The 21,218-nt window shown below is 41.1% G+C and overlaps 1 protein-coding gene across 1 annotated transcript in view; it reads right to left on the bottom strand.

Moving 5' to 3' along the window:
• Positions 1-10,417: 10,417 nt before the first annotated feature.
• Positions 10,418-21,218, bottom strand: part of ITPRID2 (ITPR interacting domain containing 2) — a 39,684-nt gene continuing 28,883 nt past the window's right edge. Inside the window, 7 exon segments of the mRNA XM_039554894.1 lie at positions 10,418-11,665; positions 12,060-12,184; positions 17,059-17,433; positions 18,098-18,163; positions 19,412-19,562; positions 20,584-20,711; positions 21,081-21,161. Of these exon segments, the coding sequence (XP_039410828.1) occupies positions 12,074-12,184; positions 17,059-17,433; positions 18,098-18,163; positions 19,412-19,562; positions 20,584-20,711; positions 21,081-21,161 (912 nt within the window). The 3' untranslated portion in view covers positions 10,418-11,665; positions 12,060-12,073.

The raw sequence follows: 21,218 nt of genomic DNA, 5'->3' as shown, positions 1-21,218 counted from the left end.
CCGAGCAACTCCCTTATTCCACATCCACAGAGATGCCACTGGCTTGGCTATTTTCTTTTTTTTTTCCCCTCTCCCCTCTCTTCAGCAGCCCTTCAGATCCTCTCAGCAGAAAGCTGAAAGGAACAATAAGCTAATTGTGTACCAGCTCACTTCTACATATGCCAAGCATTCACTCAGAAGCTAATTGAAAATGCAATACTAGCATTGCATGGCCTGGAGCCTTGGGATTTGAAAAAGAGGATCTCTCCACCGTATATTACTAACTGGCTGCTCAGAAGTGCAATGCAAGCTCCCTCTGAGTATTGCTGATGGGCTCTTAATTATTGATGAACACAAATCAGGAAGTTTTCAGATTTTGGGGGTGGAGGTAGCAGGAGGGGTGGATGCAATAATTCGATCGCTCTTACAGTGTGCCAGAAGCACTCTCCTGTTTTCACATATCAATTGCCTTTGCTCTTTCAAATATTTTTTAAAACTTACAGTTTTAGATTCTTCTAAATCTCACAGGAAGATTTTTGGTGATGATGCTACAGAGTTGCCCACAATTTCATAAAGCTCCTCTGGTGGGTTTGCACCTTAGGCCTGGTTTGCAGATTTAGACTGTGATTTCTTTTGGTGGGCTCCATTTCACGTGACTCCAGATACTGAGAACACCCACATTTGAGCCAGCTCTCTGGGCTCCCTCATACTAAGCACACCAGTCTGAGTTAAGTGGGATATAGTGTTTTCTCAAGATTACATTTTCTCTCCATTGACTCTAGAAAAAGGAAAGATGATTCAGACTAGTTAAATCGCTTTTGGATGACTAAAATTCAGAGGTAAAATCCTACTTAAGGCTACAAAATCTGTGCCTCATTCCAAGACCAGGAAAATAATTTGGTCAATCATATCAATAGTACTCTTTTGTGAATATAATTGATTTTCACTTGTCATTTCATGTTAATTCAAAAGAAGTGTGTGAAACAATACCCAGCAACCACTGACTTAACCTACCTCTTTGCAAAACTCAGAGGAATTTGAAAACATTCTTTGTTCAGGCTACTGAGAGCACTAAGGATTTTCACAGTTCACCACAAGCTTATTGAGTCACTGAGTACTTTCCCACCTGTGCCAGACGAGGAGGCAGGGAAGGAGAGAGGATTGTGGATGAGAACAATGCACTGGCCATACACACAGAACAAAGTCAGAGATTAAAAACTTGTTTGGCTTTGATTTTTACAAATTAAAACTGTGACACATTATCAGAACATCAGGCTGTTTCTGAACAGAGACAAGCACACAAGCTGGCTGGTTTATGAAGGACCTGATAAAGCTCAGGAGGTGAGGATACACTAAAAGTTAAGGATCCAGTTGGCCCAATGATCAAAAATAACTCTCGGTAAGGGCCAAAATCCCCCTCCTCATCCAAATCAAAACTGCTGTGAATCACAGTGGTTTCCAGATGACAGCTAGTAGCTGGCAACTTTCCTGTTTGATTTCTTGTGATAGTTTAGGGGGCATTAACTTAGACTTTCGAATAATAGAAATATCTGCTTGGTGGGGGCCTTCTGGAGATACCTGGTCCCACCAGCTGCTCAAAGCAGAGCCTGAGGTCAGGTTATTCTGGGCCCTCTCAGTCTGAGTCCTGAATATTTTCAGCGCTTAAGTGAAATGTTTAGTTTCATTTAGCCCAACAAATGAAAGAGATGCACAGAACGTTGATATTCAGTGTTTCAGATGACCATTTTTAAGCCTTCACTGTTCCTATAAAGACAAAACATAATTTGCTTTACAGACTTCCACAATTAGAGCCAGAGTGCAATTGCAGCAGTTTTGCTGGCACAACTAAGGCTAAGACACTGAAGTGAGAGAGGCTCACACTGCTTTTGCTAGGACAATTAGATAGTTGTTTTAGGACAGTCTAATTATCCAATTTTACAAGTCCTTCATGCACAGATGTGTCATTATCTTCAATGACAGCTTCAGGCATACCAGGGGTATATACACACCCACGAGGTTACACGCAGGGGAGGATATACACAGGGATCTAAAATTGTGGCTTTCCTCTTGAATTTTCATAATTGCAAGAAAATAATGGGTTTTTTTCTCAGTCACAGATAATGTGAGAAAAATGTTCTCCAGATGCATTGCTACTATATATATTAATAAATGGTATATTTTAAATATCAGGTTTCTCTAGAAAAAAACTGTTTGCCATAAAATATCTATTCTCGCTATGAACCTTCATGTTTTAAAATGTACAATTCCAATTCTAGTATATGTTACTGATTACAGGAGCTATAATTATCATTGCAAAGGCTTAACATTTCTTATGTTAATGATAAAGTAATTTGAAAAAACATATTCAGATAGTAAACATTTATTAAAATATTAAGTGCTCAAAGGATTATAGCAGTGTGTTTCACCTCTAGTTTGCTGGGCATTGCTGTCTAACGCAATTGTGTCTCAAATGCATTTTTATCAATGGTATATAAGAAAAAAGCTCAACAATCTTACACAAAACAAACTAAGAAACCACTTTTTGGCAGCTTCCTGAGGGAGACGGACAACAGGACAGAACAAGACAAAAAGACAAATCCTTAATGGTGCTGCTATGCCTGAGAGAAAGGCCCCCAATGATGTGATGTGGAAGTATCTGCCTCCTGCAGCTTTTCTTGCTGTGCCTATTTGGAGCTGGCTGCCCAACAATCTTCACACACACTAATACAATAACAGTATTTTTAAAATAGTACAAGAGGCATATTGTGAGAGCACTCAGATATAGCATTTCAGGATTCCTACCTTGGCTCCCTCTTACTCCAATTTGCAGCATTAGAAGTCTCCAGGCAAAGTGTGCTGGCATTTTCTATGGACTGCATCACAGTCTGGGGAAGAGCTGAAACACATTTAAGTACTGACACATCCTTATAGCTCATCTTCTGTTTTTAGTGTGCTCCCCACAATTTCAGTTTCAGATGCCTTCACAATTCAGCTAAAACTATAATGGAATTAAAAATAATAATAACTGTCCAAGATCCTTCCTTCCTATGTCATTTACTATGTTCTGGTATGAAGCAATGCATTGTAAAACATCCTGCCATAGGGATGAGTGCTTGGAAGCACTCATGGCATAGTTCCTGCTTGAGCCATTTCCCCTGGTGTCTTAGGAAAGGTTTATATCTTGTTTCCAGCCAAAGACAAGGCCGCTGGGATGGCAATTCAAGGGTGTCTGTTCTGCACTCGCTTTGCACAGTTTTTGTTGTGGCTGTGATCTGCCTCAGCTCCTCTGGTGTGGTCAGAGACTACTGCAGCATCACTCTTGGGAGGAGAGGACAGCTGGGGTTCACTGTAAAACAAACCTGCTTGAGGCTTTGGCTCCTAAATTCACCGGTGCAGATGCAGAGAAGCACTGTCACAGTACCCTGATCCAACAGGCTGCCTTTGCAGAGCAAAGCCTCAGCTTGGAAGCGACAATTCTTCCACTCTGTCTCTTGGACACAACTTTAATCCCCATTGTAGCCACTGGTACATGAGTGATTTAATAAAGATATGTTAATCTGTGCTTCCCTTGGGCTCTCCAGCTGATACCTCTCCTCACACCAACATGTCCTCAGCCTATTGCTGGGCAGCCCCAGCAGCATCAGAGGGAGAAACACTGCAGAGCACATTGGCTTTCTGCTACAGCCAAAAGGGCCTCAGGGTGCCCCTTCCTTCCGCCTTTTTCTAACAAACTGACAAACAGCTTCTTCCCTGCCTTTGCCCAGACAGAGGCATCAGCTTCACAGCTCTTGGTGTTGGCCATGAGCAGAAAGAGGAGAATGCATGAACACTGGACATGGTCTTTGCTGTGCACAGCATACCTATTCATGGACAGGTTTTCCTCTTGGGGCTCTGCTCTGTGCCTTGCTCATAGGTGCTAAAATCAGATAGAAGCCTTCCAAGAATAAAAAATTACATATTCAAAATGACCCTGAAATCTTCCTTTCAAAACAGCATTGCAAACAGGGTGACTCGCACCGAACTGCTGGAAACACAGGCTGCTATTTATGTATAGAAAATGCAAAGAATTTAAAATCTGCAAGGGTGGGAGAATGCACAGCAGATCTCATCTGTCTCACGAGTACCGAGTGCCACCACAGGCAGGTCAAGAAAAACAGAAAGTCTTTCTGAGCAGTGACAGAGTCAGTGGGACATTCAGTGAGAGCTGTTGGCCTGGTAACAGCCTAACCCAAACTTCCATTGCCAGTTCTCATCCGTAGAATATCAGGTCTGGACTTGTTTATGTACTAACTATATATGTGGATACATAAAGCCTGGATTAGTAAAAAGATACAACTATTTCTATTTATACAAGCTCTTTAGTTAAGATAATCATTCCTCAGCAGTGCAGTTTTGATCAGAATCAGTTTAAAGTTACTTTATCTGAGCACACAAGAACTTACACTGTCTATTCCAGTCGTTCTCTGAAACTCACAGCTCTCCACACTTTGAAGTAATGTACAAACATTTACTGCTAGATCCTATCCACTACCATCAACAGAATACACACATCCAAAACATAGGAAACGAGCTGGATTAATGGAGCCTGACCTGACTAGACAGTCAAAAGATTCTTGTGTAATATGGACAATAGTTCAATAGTGCAGAAACCAAAAATCTGGTACTGGTTTTAGGAGGGTATTTCAGCAGGAAGAGATGCTACAATTTGCTTCCTTACCAAGACTAGAATAGAATCTAATACAACTTTCAATAAACAGAACCATGCAGTGTACGTAGGTTTTAGAATAAAATTCTCACCTTATATTATTTCCATATTAAATCTTTAATGCAAATGCTGACTGACTATACCACTGAATTAAACAACTGAAATATAAAATTGAGTTGTTACTGTAAATTTTCTTAAACAAAAGTTAAAATATAGAACACATAGAAGATAAACCAAGGAATGAACTTCCACAATTTCAGAGTCTAAGTTAGAAAACTCCTGTGCAATTCCCAGGCAGAAAATGAAAAGCCACCAATTAGCTATAAAATCTCAGTATGCCAATTTCAGAACCTGTTCTTAAAATTCTCATTTTAGAATTTGAGGCTCTTCAGGTGTCTCTTCTTTCTTGCCTCCTCCTCCTTCTCTGAGAACATGCTAGACTGAAAGAAGTCACAGCAATCCTCACAGTCCTGCCTGCAGCATCTGCAAGAGAGGGACTGAGCCAGCCGGACACACCTGGAGGCACACCTGGAGGACAGGATCCAGGTTTTGGTGACCTGGACAGGGTGGCTGGTGCACAATTGCTTGCTATTTCCTACATAGGTGTTGGGAGTAGCAGGAATGGGGCTGCTCCAGGAGTAGGGACAAGCCAGGAGCCAAGGTCTACCTCAATTTACAGATTGCACAGCAAGTAGAACAGTTACTCACTCATTGAGGCAATTCTGGCTTGTCACCATGCTGCTCTCTCATTGCTACCATTTCATTATGTAACTGTTGTCCAGGATTTCTCCTTTTACCCTGACCAAACAAGAAAAATATATTTCTGCATGTATTCACCATCATTCAGCAAGCATCTATGCAGAATGACAAAATATACAAGCTATAAGGAATTCTCAAGTGATTTTCCTTTTTGTAATTGTCTTGCCTTCTATTGTTAGAACTCTTTTAACAATAGTGTGCATTTTTATTCTATGGCAAGAATACAAAAGACTGCCATCACATCTAAAATCACATATGAAAAATCAAATTTGCTTTATGTCAAGTTAATGAGTTTCTTGTTTTTCCTGAAAATCAAATCATGCATCATCTTTACATTATCACATTAACTCAGAAGAAAGTGTTGCATTGGACTGAAGCCAACTAACCAGCAATAATTCTATTTTATGACATCATCCAAGTTTCGGAGTTTTAGCTTTGTTCCCTGTGGAAAAAAATCCTCCAAAAGAAAACTTTTCCCATAATTCAGGTTTTGTTTTACACTGCTTGCCATGACGTTTTTTGTTTTACACTGCTAGTCATGAATTACTTCAGTTTCCAAACTGGGCTCTTGTTCCCTCTCCCTAATCAGTATCTTCTTGTGGCCAATTTCATTGAAAGAGATCTATCTGTGGTATAACAGAATACAAATGTTCTGACCCACGCTGTATTTCCAGTGTAAGCTATTTGCCCAGCAGCACACAAAACTGAAAGGCAGTATAAACGCTGCCCCTCCACACTCAGCAGAGCAGTACTCAGTGCCTGCACTGCATCAGCAAGGCTCCATGTTGTCACTTTAAGGGACACAGCAATCGCAGCAAAGCAGCACTGAGGAAAGGCTCAGCAGCAAGCATCTTGGGCGTCACTTGCCCTCTAAAGGCAGACCACCAAGGGCTTGCACACCACAATTCTAGAAAAAGCAGGAGATACAAGGCAGCTTTCTCTATGGAGGTCATGGTCAGCAAAAGAACCTGAAAGAGCTTCAAAAGCATATCAGTTCTTTTGGCAGTGGCAGGTCCACTTTGAGTTCTGTCTCCAAACAGCATTGCAGAAACTACCAGCAGCAGGAGCCTCTTCTCCTTCTGGCAGCTGGCACCGGGGCCATCCTCAGTCCTTTCCAGCTCTCAGACATGGTGCTGTGGGCGAGCTGCAGCTGTGCCTCACAGGCACCACAAGCACTAACCCAAATGATGTGGGGCTGCTCCCACCTTTCCAGCTATTGCCTCCAGCTGCTGAATGCTGACATATCTCCACATTTCAGCAGAGGTAACTTTTGGAGATTTTCATTATAACAGAGGGGGCTAGAAAAATACTTACTCACCCTAGGAAAAACCAATCAAAACTCTCCACTACAAGGCCCACAAACCTCTGATTTGAGCTGTGCCAAAGACATGTATTGCTCTGCAGTGGGCTAAAGACCATTCTGTCTTAATACTAAAGGGGAGGTTGCTGTAACGTACCCAGCAAGCTCTCAGGGTTTCAAAAACACAGCCCTTGACTTTATGAGAATCACAGACTCATAGAATCCACCAACTTGATGTTGCACCATTCAACACCACTCTGTGGGCCCAGCCATCCAGACAGTTTTTAACCCAGCAAAGAGTGCACCTGTCCAAGTTGTGGCTGCCAGCTTCTTCAGGAGAACGCCATGGGAAACAGTATCAAAGACTAGCTACATCCACAGTCTTTCCCTCATCCATCTAGGCGGGCCACCTGGTCATAAAAAGATCACAATGGCTAAGCAGGACCTACCTTTCCTAAATCCATGCTGGCTGGGCTTGATCCTTTGGTTGTCCTCTATGTGTCATGAGATTGAACTCAAGATAATCTGATCCACAACTTTCTCTGGCACCAAGGGCAGGCTGGCAGGCCTGTAGTTCCCAGGATTCTCCTTCCAACACTTCTTGTAGGTGGGTGTCACACTGGTCAGTCTCCAGCTGGGACTTTTCTGGTTAACCAGGACCGATAACAAATGATGGAGTGTGGCTTGGCAAGCTCTTCCACCTGCTCCCTCAATACCCTCAAGTAAATCCCATCTGGCCCCACACACTTGTGTGTGTTTAAATGGCACAACAAGTCACTAAATACTTCCTCCCGGATTGCATGGGGCCTATTCTGCTCCCTGTTCCTGTCTACCAGCTCAGGGGGCTGATTGCCCAGAGGATAACTGGTCTGTCTGTTAAAGGCTGAGGGAAAGAAGGCATTAAATACCTCAGCCTTTTCTTCATCCTTGGTGACAACATTACCCGCCCTGTCCAATAAATGATGGAGCTTTTTCTCATTCTGCCTCTTGTTGTTAATGTATTTATAAAAACAATTTTTATTGCCTTTCACAGCAGTGGCCAGATTGAGTTCTGGCTGAGCTTTTTTGCCTAATAATTTTTTTCTATATGACCTAATGACATCCTTGTGCTCTTCCTGAGTTGCCTGCTCCTTCTTCCAGTCTCTCTTTCTTCCTGACTTCCAGTGAAAGCTCCCTGCTCAGCCAGGCCAGTCTTTTTCCAGCACATGGGGATGGCCTGCTCCTGCACCTTTAAGACTTCCTTCTTAAAGTACGTCTAACCCTGCTGGACCCCTCAGTTATTAACTACTGTTTCCCAAGGGCCTCTCTTAACCAGCGTCCTGAACTATCATTTCATGGTTCTGTGGTTGAAAGCTGTCTTGAGTACAGTATGTCCCCCCAGCCCTTCTTTGTTTGTAAACAGATCTAGTGGGGCACCACCCTGATAGGCTTAATTAGCAGTTGTGTCAGGAAGTTCTCTTCCACACACTCCAGGAACCTCCTAGACTGCCTCTTCTCCTCTGTGTGGAGTTTCCAGCAGACATCTGGCAAGTTAAAACCTCCCACAAGAACATGGGCCAACGATTGTGGAACAGCAGCCAGGCGCTTATCGAATAGTTCATGCTGCCTCATCCTGGTTGGGTGGTCTGTAACAGACTCCCACCAGGATTTTTGCCTTGCTGGCTTTCCCCCCTGGTTCTCACCCACAGGTACTCAACCATATCATCACTATCCTTGGCTCTGCACAGGATAAACACTCCCTAATGTACCTATCCACCCTGCTGCTCCTGCTTCCTCGCCTGTCCCTTCTGGAAGAGATCGTAACCATCACTGCAGCACTCCAGTCACAGCACATTTCTGTGAGGGAGACTGTCATGGCTTTCCTGCAGCACAATGACTTCCAGCTCCTCCTCTTGGTCACTGACACTGCGTGCATTGGTGTAGAAGCACATCAGCTGGGCTATCGATTCCACTCCCAGCACTGGCACGCTGCCTCTAGGCCCATCTCTAGTGAGCCCGGTCTTATCTCCCTCCCTCTTCCAAGCTAGTTTAAAGCCCTCTCAAATCAACACTACCAACCCATGGGCTAGAATCCTTTGCCCCCTTTTGGCCAGGTGAACCCCACCTGTCTCCAGCAAGCCTGGTGCCATATCAACCAACCCACAATTGAAAAAGCCAAAATTCCACCAACGGTACAAGTCTTTAAGCCATGTTGATCAGGTGGGTTCTCCTGTTACTTCTACAGCCAACTGGCAATGACAAAGGTCACTATCATAGCAAACCTTAGAAAAACATCCAAAATCTCTCTGGCAACACTGTCTGGCTTTATTCACTGCAAATTTGATTTACCAATATTTATCAGCCACTAATAAAGCTGTCTTAATCTGCATATAATTCTTATCAAATTCCAGGCTGGCAGAAAAAAAGACAGCACTAATTTGCAAGGAAAGTAGCAGTTTGAGTCATTAAACAAAAGAAAAACTGTCCATGCTCAGAAAACCATTAGGATAAGTCACCCAGGTTAGGTGTGTGTCCGATAATAATGATGGCTGTTCCTAAGGCACAAACAGAATAGGCAATAGAAGTTGATACCAGCTCAGCTTAACCTGTATGACAGATCCACTAAAATTTTTTTAAGCAGTTCATAGATATTCCTATATCTACACATATGTCACTCAGAAAATATTAGCAGGAAGTGTCTTTAAGAATGGCAAAGATCTGTTATCCAGATTATGGAAAAACAGGTGCTTTTATATCCATTAATTTTAGCACAGTTTTTAGAAATGTCATTTTGAAATGTCTTTATTTTAAATTATTGCCAAACCTCAGAAATCTGCCTTCCATCAGTTGGATGAAAATTTGGCAGTATTTTTCATTTCTTGGGATATATTAAACACTAGGATTTGCACTGCTGAGATCAAATGTTCTTACAAGCTACACGATAAAATACCCCAGATACTCTGGTATGTTACCAACAAGTGACTTTTCTTGGTGGAGCAGCAGGAAGTCAGGCTGCTGTCTCCATGGAAGATGCTGCTGGCAGCTCCTGCTTGACTGCCACCAGCTCCTCAAGTGCTTTCCTCCATCACTCCCTGAGAGCTGCAGCTGTCACCTTTCTTGAAAAGCCGCTTTGAGCAGCTCAAAGGCACAGGAGCTACATTAGCAGTCAACCGTGTTAATGGATCTGTCTGGGGGACAAGGGGAACAGGTTGAGTAGGTTTTGGGTTTGTGCATTTGCAAAGGAAGGTTGCAGGCATGTGAGTCTGGCTGGCTGATCTCCTGTGGTGTTCTGGAATGGAGCTGCGTGCTGATGCAAACTGCAAAGCAAGGCAGAAATCTACTGCAACTTACCACTCGTACGGATTGCCACGTCAGTGCTGCCAGAGCTTGTATTTCAGCTTTTCAACATGCAGAATAAGGTTTTCAAGAGCCTCTACTTACAGGGACAAACACTGAGGAGAGGTCAAGACCAACCAACCTCTTGGACCAGCAACAGAAGCCAACAACTTTAAGAGAGTGGTTTGAAGTGATAACATTGTTCTCACATTTCAGGGTGCCCTGAACATCTGAAAGCTTTTTGGAAACCCAAGTCCTGAGGTTTCCCGCTGTTCCCCCTTCTGTGTACTGTTTGATCAAATCTATCTTACTTATTTTGCTTAAGAGTAAACCATGCACAATACAAAACACTGACACAGTTTATAGGCAAAATAAATATTTTATTGGTTTAATATACACTTTTTAAAAGAAATCAGCCCTTGTGTGTCTTCCTAACACAATTTAAAATTTTATAAACTTTTTCATATGATATTGTGATATTTGAAATTATTTTTGATTTAAGACCTTGACACAGTGTAAAGAGTTTTAGTAGATGGAAATGGCAAAGGAGTAAAGAGAGTTCAAGCACAGCCAAAAGGGATATTATATATCCACTAAATGTCTATTTGACCACATAAAAACTCCAATGACTTCCAATTTGCTCCATTGGAACAATCGGATATTCACCAGGCTGACTGAAAATACACTCAGTGAGGGATGGAGAAGGAAAAGAGATTTTCTCCCTTTTCCCCATAATATAAGCAAGGTCATTCATGCATTCCAAGTTGCAAATCCTAATTGCTTTCAGAAGATAGTATTTTTATTGCATTTTGGTTAATATGAAGCAGAAGAGAACTTCCCTTGGTATGACTACAAGTAGCCAACACCAAAAAAAAACCACCCCAGTGCTTAAATAAGGCACTTTCCTATAGAGGGATGAGCAAACAGTAAGGAAGCAAATAAAATTAGTTAAAAGTTGTCTTCTACACAAAGATAAGGCTTTCAGTGTCAGAACTTTAAGTAGTTTTAAGAGTAACCTCATGTCATTCTACCACTCTGCTAATAGTAACCGCCCCAAGAATTAACAGCAATTTTTACAACAGGATTGTTTCCTTCTTTTGAAGTGGCACTAAGTAACAGCAGTGGAAACCATTATTGGTTATTTCAAGCTCTTAAAGTGGATCAGTTATTGCACAACAAATACCTCATAGAGGTCAGTGTTTTGGGAGGGGTTGTTGAGGGTTTTTTTTTTCTATTTTTTAAAAAAAGAGCTAGGTTGAATGTATACGTGTTACTTATAAATTGGTTACGTCTGGAAATCTTCAAGTTTCATGATGCATCTTTAGACAAAGAAATTAGCTACATAAAAATTTACAACAGGGACATACAAATAAATACAAAACCTTTCAGAGTGACACAATTTTGATGATGCTTTAAGGAAAGTAATGTTAAAGTGTCTGAGTCCTTACAGGCGAACTCAAGGAAAGGTCCACATCGGAGAACCAACCGCCGAACACAGTAGCCCATCTCAGCAGCTTTAACACCTCCTGGAGCAAAACCAACTTGACACTTTCACCAGTGGGTGCTGCCCAAAGCAGAATCCCACAGCACTTCTGACTACATCCAACCTTACAGAAAAAAAAGGAAGATGAAGACCTAATTTAGATTTTGGAAGTCTGTTTGTTAAGTATGTATTTTGATATTATTCATATCTAAGGCAAGCAAACTACAGAAATCCTCTTGCATGATGCATTCACATAAAAAGTCATCACAGAGCACACTGAAACTAAAAATCAAGGGCCACTCTATGAAACCTGACAGTAGAATGGGCCAAACTACAAACCAGCTGATTTTCCAAATCTATCCAGGATTATCAGTATTCTCTGTATTTAATGAACTTCAATTTTGATCGCTTATATTTCATGATGAAAGTGAAAACAAAGCAAGGTTTAAGTTAGCAATGATGTTCTATACAATTAAAATAGAAATAAAATCTGGTTCTTGCAGATCCCCAAAGATTACCTGTAGTACCAGTTTCATGGCTGTGTATCTTGTTTTGCAGTTGCAGCTCTGCTTTGGGGTGATACAGCTGCTAATAATCCACTTACTATTTCTCGTCTTATTTCACCAACAATAGATTCCTTGATCTGAAAGGGATCAGCCAAAGTTTTAAGGTCAGTAAGTTACATAACCAATGGATAAAACTAAATGATATTGCAGATAAGTCTGACACTACCAACATATGAAAACATGCACCACCAAAAAGTCAACTTTCAAAACTGTGAATGGAAAAAGATTAGAAGAATGGAAAAATAACTGTAAGTAATTTTGAAGTTCTTGCAAATTGTACAAATGGAAACCAAACTAGTTCTATTTTTCCAGATGGTAAATATATTCATGGTTTACACTTAGGATATCTGGTTTTATGCTAAGAAAAAAATATGTTTCAACTATGCAAAGTTCTGAAAAAACCATTTCAGGATATATACATCAAAAGCATCCCAAATGCACTACTTTTGGACAAGTTTTTATAAAAAAGGAAGGCAGGACTGATCTCCTTCACAAATGGGTTACACAGTAGAACGGGTCGAAGTCCATGAACATGAGCTGTTGTTTTCATAGAATTCAAAAGGAGACGAATCCTAGTTGCATACTTTCAGCAGGAAAGACAGAGAGCTTCAGCAGTTGCTCACATCATCAATGGGTCACTGGCATGTGATCTACACCAGCAAAGGCCATTTTTCACAGGATTGTGACAAAGCATTTACCCATTAAGTTTTATATAAAACACACCTAGGAGTTTCTAGTAGCAGGCATGTGAGTGTGGCTGAGGCTACAACGAAAGAAGAGCAGAGCACTGATGGCTACAGTAAGGGAAACAAAGGAGAAAAAGAGGCAAAACAGTTCTACAAGAGCGTATTATGCTGGAAAGGAGCAGGGCCTGACAACGAAAAACAATATGGGCTTCTTGCAAGTACAAGAAATCTTTGGCACCAACTTATTTTTTTGGATGGTCTTCAGGAGGGACAAGTCACATGTGGTTCCAAGGACAGAGGAGGACAACAACTGTGAGAGGGTGCAGGGGGGTAAGAGCCAGAGGCTGGTCCAGGGTCACACACAGAAGCACTCGGCAGCCCAGTTAAGCAACACATTTTTCTTTTTCATATAAGTCTCCCCTTTTCCTGGTGCGTCAAAAGGATTAAGCAACAACGTCAGAAGGGTGGCAGCAGCATTAGCAACAGGTTATTTATCGCTTGTTCTCTTTGGCAGGCAATTCAATCCCTAAGCTATTAGTGGCAAAGTTCCTCGTTTCATTACTACTTTGCATCAAGCAGAAATTCAGAGACTATAATATTATTGGGAAACAAGTTTCCAGTTGGGTTGTTTGCTGATTAACAGACAAAAGAAAAGCCATTGTGTAATAGGCCACAGCTGAAAGTCCAGAGGATGTCTATGCTAATGCACACACTGATGTACAGAACTTTAGAACCACTGCCAGATTAGTAAGGGCTTTGGGATTTAGAAATGTAGGCATAGAACCTGCACACAGCACCCCAACTGTCCAGCAGGCCTAGGAGAGCCCCCAGTGCTCTCGCCACCTTTCTTCAGTATCCCATGGGGTGGGTGTGCAAGCATGCTAAAAAAGAGTAATTCTGTACCCTTCTTTCAACAGATGGACAAAAATAAATGCCACTTTCCAAAAAAAGCTGATAAAAGCTTCCCAAATTAGCAAGTAAATGGTCTAGTATGACAGACAGTCTTGTAACAAAGCAGAGACTGGAAGCAAAGCAGCTCCTGTTCTATTCTCAGCTCTTCCAACAACTTCTGTCTTGACCTTGATTATTTGAGCCCTCTGCTTCTCACCTTCCTGTCTGGATGACAACAAGGCCACCTTCCACTGCCTCTTTTCACAGCCTCTGCTTCCTCCCCCCTCCAGACTCAGCAAGGTCACTCCTGTGTGGCAAGCACAGCACTGACTCCTGCAGTGATTCAGTACCACGCGTGTGAGGGGACCAGTGGCCAATATTTGCCTTTTTCATTATAAATTATTTAGGGCAAAGTGCACCTTCTATTTGCTCTGCAGAGGGCACAGCCTGCTGCCAAGGCTTCCTCTGTTCAAAAGACAGAAAAGCAGTCAATGAATGCTCCATCAATTATTTTTAGCAAGTGAATGAAAAATTGATCATTTGAAAAACGGGAGAAAGCACTCATTTATGGTACATTTACTACATTGATACAACACCAAGACTCAATATTGCACTGAAAACACAGTATCATATTAATAGATTTACAACAGTAAACCAATAATCCTTTTCCCTATAAAAGAATTACTATTGCTGCAATATTATGTCGCTGCTAAATAAAGAACTGATTGAGTGAAGTGTACCACTGCGGTAAATCTGGAGCTTAGTGTTCTTCACCTACTAATGAAAAAGGGGAATGAGGCTTTTCACAGTGCTTATATTTCTGATCTTGAAGTATACCTTTTCTATAATTAAAAGAATTGTTTCTTACTCTATTTTCTTCCTGTGCCACTTCTTCACGGCAGCAGCTGGTGAGTTTTTATGCTCAAGACAGTAAAACGAGGAACCCAACACCTGCACACATGAACAACCTACAGACATTGTGAGGGATGTTGAGCTAACATGGATTTGAATGGAAAATGGAAAGGGGAAGATTCTCTGCCAGACCATCTCTGTCCCATAAAGACTCATTACAGCCTCTTAAAGCAGATGTTGACAGGAAAATCATACATTTCCTTAAAGTTTAATTTCATTAAATGTCATTTATAATGAAGAACTGCTAGCAAAATCAAAACTTCCATTGCCCTTAGGCAGAAAGATCTTTAAACTATCACATCTTTTAAACTGGAGAAGGGCAGAGTGAGAGGGCCTGGTGGCATTCCGTGACTTACACAAGTCAAGCAGTAAGTACTTCATGTGATAATCCTGTGGAGGTCAGGCTGTATTTCATCAAGAGAGCTACTGTTTGGTATTTTAACACTTCATGCTGTTGAATGTTTTCCCGTGGGAGTTAGTCCATTAATGCTAGAAGTTAACACCATGGGTTTTTTTCATGGAGCAAATAGTTACAGATCGAAGTTCACACGCATTACAGCCCACCCAGGCATATCACACCCACTGCCTGGCTTTTCTCTCCCCAACACAAGGTCACGCAGCTACAGAGAATGGGAGGAATAAGCAAGGGTTTAATATTTCTGAGTGCACACACCAAGAATGCATCCTACCAGATTTCTTTCTTTTGACAATGGAACTGGAATTCCTCTGCTAACAACAGGGCCATTTAAGCAAGGCATATTTCAATTTATGTTCTGTTCTAGCTCTTATGAAATAATAAAGATTTTCCTGATAAGTGTTTAAAAGCATGTTCTGGCTCTGCAAAATCTACCAGGTGCTTTGAGCCAATGCATCTCCACTCTGACCTGCAGAACTCCTCATGCTGAGAACCTTGAGTTGATCTGGAACCCACTGCCAGTGAAGTTAAACTGAGGGACAATCTCTCTGTGTGCTCAAATATTCAGAGTGAGTCAAGCTCAGTTGTTTGCTGACTACTCATCTTTGAATAGTAGCCTCTCAGTTCAGTGTGGATTCTTTCAGCATTACAATGTCCTCAGTGCCACACAACCCAAATAACAATCTCTGTGCAAAGAGTACATATCTTTATTTGCTATCAATTAATGAAACTAAAGATGAACTTTCACAGAGGCTAACCTCAGAAAAAATATTGACAGAAGTAATTCTGTCCTTTGACTCCAGATTTTTTTTGTCTCTGCTGCTTTTGCAGTACATTTGAATTACAGTTCTCCTTTCTATCTCGGTTTCTCCTTCAGCAACTGTCCACCATGACACCGCTGCCTTAACACATGGATTTTTACAGACAGCCTGGATACAAATGCCACATCCTGGCTTCACTGCAGAATCAGCACCACAGTGATAATATCTCATGTGCAAGTCTTCTGATGAGTGGCATGCATCTCATCCATTTCAAAGACAAAGCTAAGGTAAAGCTGGTTCCAATTATCCACAGCCTCAACACAGGCAGACCTGGAAGGTACCACAGAATTACAGCCTGACCTGTTGTACGTTTCTAAGCATGACATCTTACCTCGTCTTTAGTGGTCTATGGCAGAGCATACGAAAACTTCAAGGGACAGGCTAAAGACTAAGGTTCCAATGACCCTCAGCTAAAGGCTAAGTGGTCCCTCTCTGTGGAAGAGGAGGGAATAAAATCCACAAGTTCTCAACTCCCATTTCTGTATTCAGAGCAGAGTTTGCTCCACTTTTTCACAGGCACTTCTTTTCAGAACAAGTAGTTTCTTTGGCTTCCTTTCCCCATTTACATAACTTGCCAGTGAGCTTTGCTGTCATGCCACTAACAAAACACGTAGCTTTAGTCCTGTTTCTTAACCTGGCCCACAGGAAAAAAAACCAAGCACTCCTCACTTTCATTGACTGCCAATAAAACTAGCCCAATAGGATTGGTCCAAGACCACTCTTAAACTCTGAAATAACTTCCCACCTGCCTTCAGCTTGTTTCACTTACATTCCTATAGTCCTTAGTGGTTGGCCTAGAGGGACTGGGAAAGTGTGCTTAACATTTACTACAGTGTTGTTTCAGAAACATTATTTCACCCCTCAAATTAACTCCAGTTTGGCATTTTAGCAAGCAAACATGACAGAAATTCTCACTTGGGATCTGGAATACTGCTGCTTAACCAAGCAGTAGAGATGGCAAGTTCTTTCCCAGCCATACTTAGCTATTAATTTACATGCTAACCACTATCACTGGGAAAACATCTCCTGCTTTGCACATAAATACAGCTGTGGCTTCAACACCTATGGACATGTTCTCAGCCTTCAGACACAGCACAGCAACAGAATGGTGCCTTGGCTGGAGAGGGAAGAGAAAACCTTGGAGGACAGGAGTTACAGCCAGCCTTGTCTTTAGGTTTCAGTAAACTCAGCTCAAACATCCCGAATGTCAGCCCCTCCGTCCTCACCTCCCGTATAACTTGTTGCAGCTCCTCCTGCTCCACTGCTTTGTGGATTTCATCAGCTGAAGGCATGAGAGGGACTTTTTCAAGTTTGTGCTCCACCTCTGGCTTGGAGTCTGCAAGCTCCTCAGAGCTTTCCACCTGCTGTCCAGCTCTTACTGGTGGAGTTGGTGTTAAGGCAACAGAGGCTCTGTACAACTTCTTGCTTTGACTCTTAGCTTTTCTACCTGTGTGACCAGAGCACACTGAAGAGGAATCCGAGTTTCCATGGGAGAATACGGACTCTGTACCCTCTGCTGGGAGAGTTTCCAGTCCAAGCTCTCCCAGTCCTAAACCCAGTTCAGACTTCAGAAATGACTGCTCTCGAATAAGCTCAGAGACCTAAGGATTCAGAAAAGAAACAGTCCCAAATAAGCATACAAAAAAGTCACATACAGACACAACTATGTTTTCTTGCTATTTATTTAATCACTTTAATTCCCTCCATGTAACAAATACAGCTATAAAACAAATATATACTTTGCCTTTATGACCGCAACAAAGAGGATCATAAAAAGGAATGTGCCTTTTTGAAAGCCAACATAAATAAAAATTGTGGCACTTCCCCAAGCCACCAACTTTTGCAATATGGATACATCTTGCCAGAGCCATTGACAGAGACACACGTAAGGGCTTGATGTTTGTTTGTTTGTTCTTTCCTTTCTGCAGTTTTTGAACTACTTGTTTTCAGTAGCAGAAAATGCACAGAAATATAAGAAATAATTTTCCCTAGAAAATTCATGAGGTAGTATCACCATTTGTATCAAATAAATGAAAAAAACCTCACTTTTATATATTCCTCTTAAAAGCTAACAAGACTCTACAGTTATTTACACCTATAGTTAAATTTGCTTAAGGAAAATTGCAGCTGTTTTCAACAAAGCCCTTTAAAGGAGTAAAGTATTCCTAAAATTATGTGTCAAATTAATCTCCTGGAATCTTTTTTTAAAGTAAAGCCTTCCTGGTTTTTTTCATCAGTAAAACAGAGTACACAACAATTACTTACTGGTTCAATGACGTTTAATGGAGAAGGACATGACAGATTATCAGCACTCCTGCTTCCATACATACCCTGAAAAATTAAGTCAAGTTAATACACTTAGGACTTTTTTAGAGCTCTCAGAAGCTAGTATATAAATATGCTGTATCTCAGACAACTTTCTGTTAAACCAGAAAGTTGGAAACAGGAAGTGGAGCTGGTTGGAGAAAGTTTATTTCAGTCATTTTTAAAGCTGGCCCTCTTCTATAAAAGGATTTACAAATAAAAAGATATTTATGTGGTTCAAAGAACTCAAGTTTGGCTTGAGATCACAGTAACACCATATTTTCCTGTTCTCGGGTTTCAATTTTTTTCCCATGACAAAATACTGAAGAGGAAGATGTGGCCTGTGCTGCTTCTACAGAAGAGGACTGGCTAAGAAAGAGAAATGAAACCCAGGAAGAACATATGATACTTTTCATCTGTTCTTCTTTTGTTTGGCTGATGACAGAACTGCAGCAGAAAAAAGAGGAACAGTCTTCCACTGAGTGAAAAATAAGAGAAAGTATATTGCCATGCCACCAATAAACACAGACAAATGCCTTTTATCCCCCTTCTCATGCTTTTGGGGAGTATTTGTGGGAGCAGAGCTTCTCCCACTGTTTGTCAGGGAGCCATGTGTTCATCTGAAGGAGCTACAAAAGGCAATGGAGATAAAAACTGATGACAATGGGATTTTCTGATTTTGGGTTTTGGTTTTTTGTTTGTTTTGGTTGGTTTTTTTTTTTTTTTTGCCATGGATTGGCAGAGCTAGAGAGAAAGTACACTCCATTTCTTGGGAGAGAAACACTGTGAATTTCTCATCTCTCTGTCCCCATTCCCCAAGAAAATTAGTGTGGAAAAACTCCAAAAAGCCCATCATCACCCTCCAAGGATTTTAGACATGAGCACTAGCTACCAAGACTGTGAGATCTCAGGGTAATGAAGAGGAAAAAGAAGAAAGCACTGACAGAAGAGGTCTATCTTTTTCAGCCCAAGAACCCCAGAAGGTATGTATTAGTATGTATTAACACCAAAAAAGTCACACACCTTTTCCCCAAGATGAAATACTGACAGAAAATGAGAAAATATGACCCCTGATAATACACATGGCATCATTAGATTCCCAAGATTCCATCCCACTCTAAGAGTTTTAACAGTTATAAGTTATTATTTGTCCCTGCTCATTGCAGGAGTGTTGGACTAGATGATCTTTAAAGGTCCCTTCCAACCCAAACTATTCTATGATTCTGCGACGAACATTGAGAAAACACACAGTGCTGTTGCAAAACTAATACTTACTATGTGTGTCTGAGGTCTGTAAGGTGAAGACATGTGCAGACTTCTGAGCTGGTCCTCCAAGGCAAGCAGACGTTCTTCCAACTGCATCTCCAACTCCTGTAGCTCCATGCGGACAGACTTCCTCAGGCTCTGCAGCTGATCAGCTTCGTATCTACAGCAAGGCCACCACATGAAGAACAAAAGCATTCACTGCACTCAGCTGCAAAGAGGTGACTGAGCAGGACAGTGCCACAGGGAAAGGACTTCATACAAGGGAATTCAAAGTGGAACACAGATAATTCACAGAAAAATTAGCTGAATGCCTATATGGAACCGAAGTCTTTTTCCATTTATAGAAGATATATGTTACTCCATAGAAAAAACAAAACAACATAGTGTATCACAGAATATTCTCCAAAAATTTTAGCTTTAAATGCAGAAGAAATCAGTATTTCTACATATATCTAATCAAATGCAATTTCAAACTGATAAAAACAAGCACCATGGAGTAACGCAGTAATCACATGTTACCTCTCCTGTGTGGTTATAGAATCCCCAGCACTCACAGCTACATTTTGGCCAGGAACACAGTCTAAGGCAGCCAATTGATTTCAAACATTTTTACTTTTAAAGTGATAGGCCAAGAGCTGATTCAACTGAACTAAATATATATTCAGTTTTAAAAAATGTTCCAGATCTGCTGCTACTGCAACTCCTGGTGAGCACAAACACACAGAGTCAGAATACGAATGCCATCTGAAGCCTGCTGAGTAGCCACTGAAAGTTGGAAAAGCATCTGAATGCTACTGTGTTCATTCTTTATTTGCATCTACAAAGATGGGAGTGATCTAAAATGAAAATCTTTACAACTTTTTCCCCTGCAATATCCTCTGTTCAGGTATCCTATGATAAAAGCCCTTAAAAACTGCAGCTGCAGAATCACTTCAGAGAAAGGATGCAGAAAAAAAAAATAATTAGTGAGAAATAGGGATTGGAAGCAACAAAGAATAAAAAACTCTAGAATGAAGATGTATAAAGAAAAGAGTAAATAAGATTTTGGCAAAAACTCAGCTCCAACCCTGTTCAAATTCAAACTAATAGACTTCTTGCTGATTTCAAGGGCAGCAATGCATTTTCTCATATGCCAGAGTATTTTATCTTTTTTTTTTTTAAAAAAAAACCCATCATTTTACCTTTCCTCCTCTGTCATGTGCTGATAAACTGTGGTCTGTTGACGCAACATAGTCAATTCCAAATCCATCATTTGGGTTCTGAATAAATTTAGATTTCTCCTCACCACTTGTAGCTCCTGGAAAGTATTCTGGGGAAATAAAAACATAATAATGAATTACATGGGAAACAAAGGAAGTTTGGATCCTGTAACCACATTTGCCCAGATGTGCCCTTTGAGTTAATAGCACCTCAGCAACTTCAGCATATGATGGAAGCTGCATTTTGTGCATTCACAGTGACTCAAGAAAACAGCATTTTCAGCTGTATCATACAAGCAAACACATGAAAGGGTTTCTATGTATTTAGATTAATTCCTTTTTAACGTTATTTGCAGGCAGCTCTCTCTTGAGAGCAAAGACAAGGAACTGCCCAAAGTTAGCACAATCTGTGACACATTTAGGAGGTTCTTTTGTGTTTTATTTTGACTCAGTACCACTGCATAAACAGGGTCACTTACTTCATAGAGAGGTAGAATGGATGATCTCTGAGTAGTGTAACCAGTGGCAGCAGAAAGATCCTGACCCCTCATCACTGGGTACTAAGGGGAAGAAACAAACAATTTGAAATGGGAAAGTCATCCTCTCGAATGCAGACA

This window comes from Corvus cornix, chromosome 7 (assembly GCF_000738735.6).
Source record: "Corvus cornix cornix isolate S_Up_H32 chromosome 7, ASM73873v5, whole genome shotgun sequence".
NCBI classification, from domain to species: Eukaryota; Metazoa; Chordata; class Aves; order Passeriformes; family Corvidae; genus Corvus; species Corvus cornix.
Note: the sequence above shows the minus strand (reverse complement) of the source record. Positions and strands in the feature narration are given on the sequence as shown.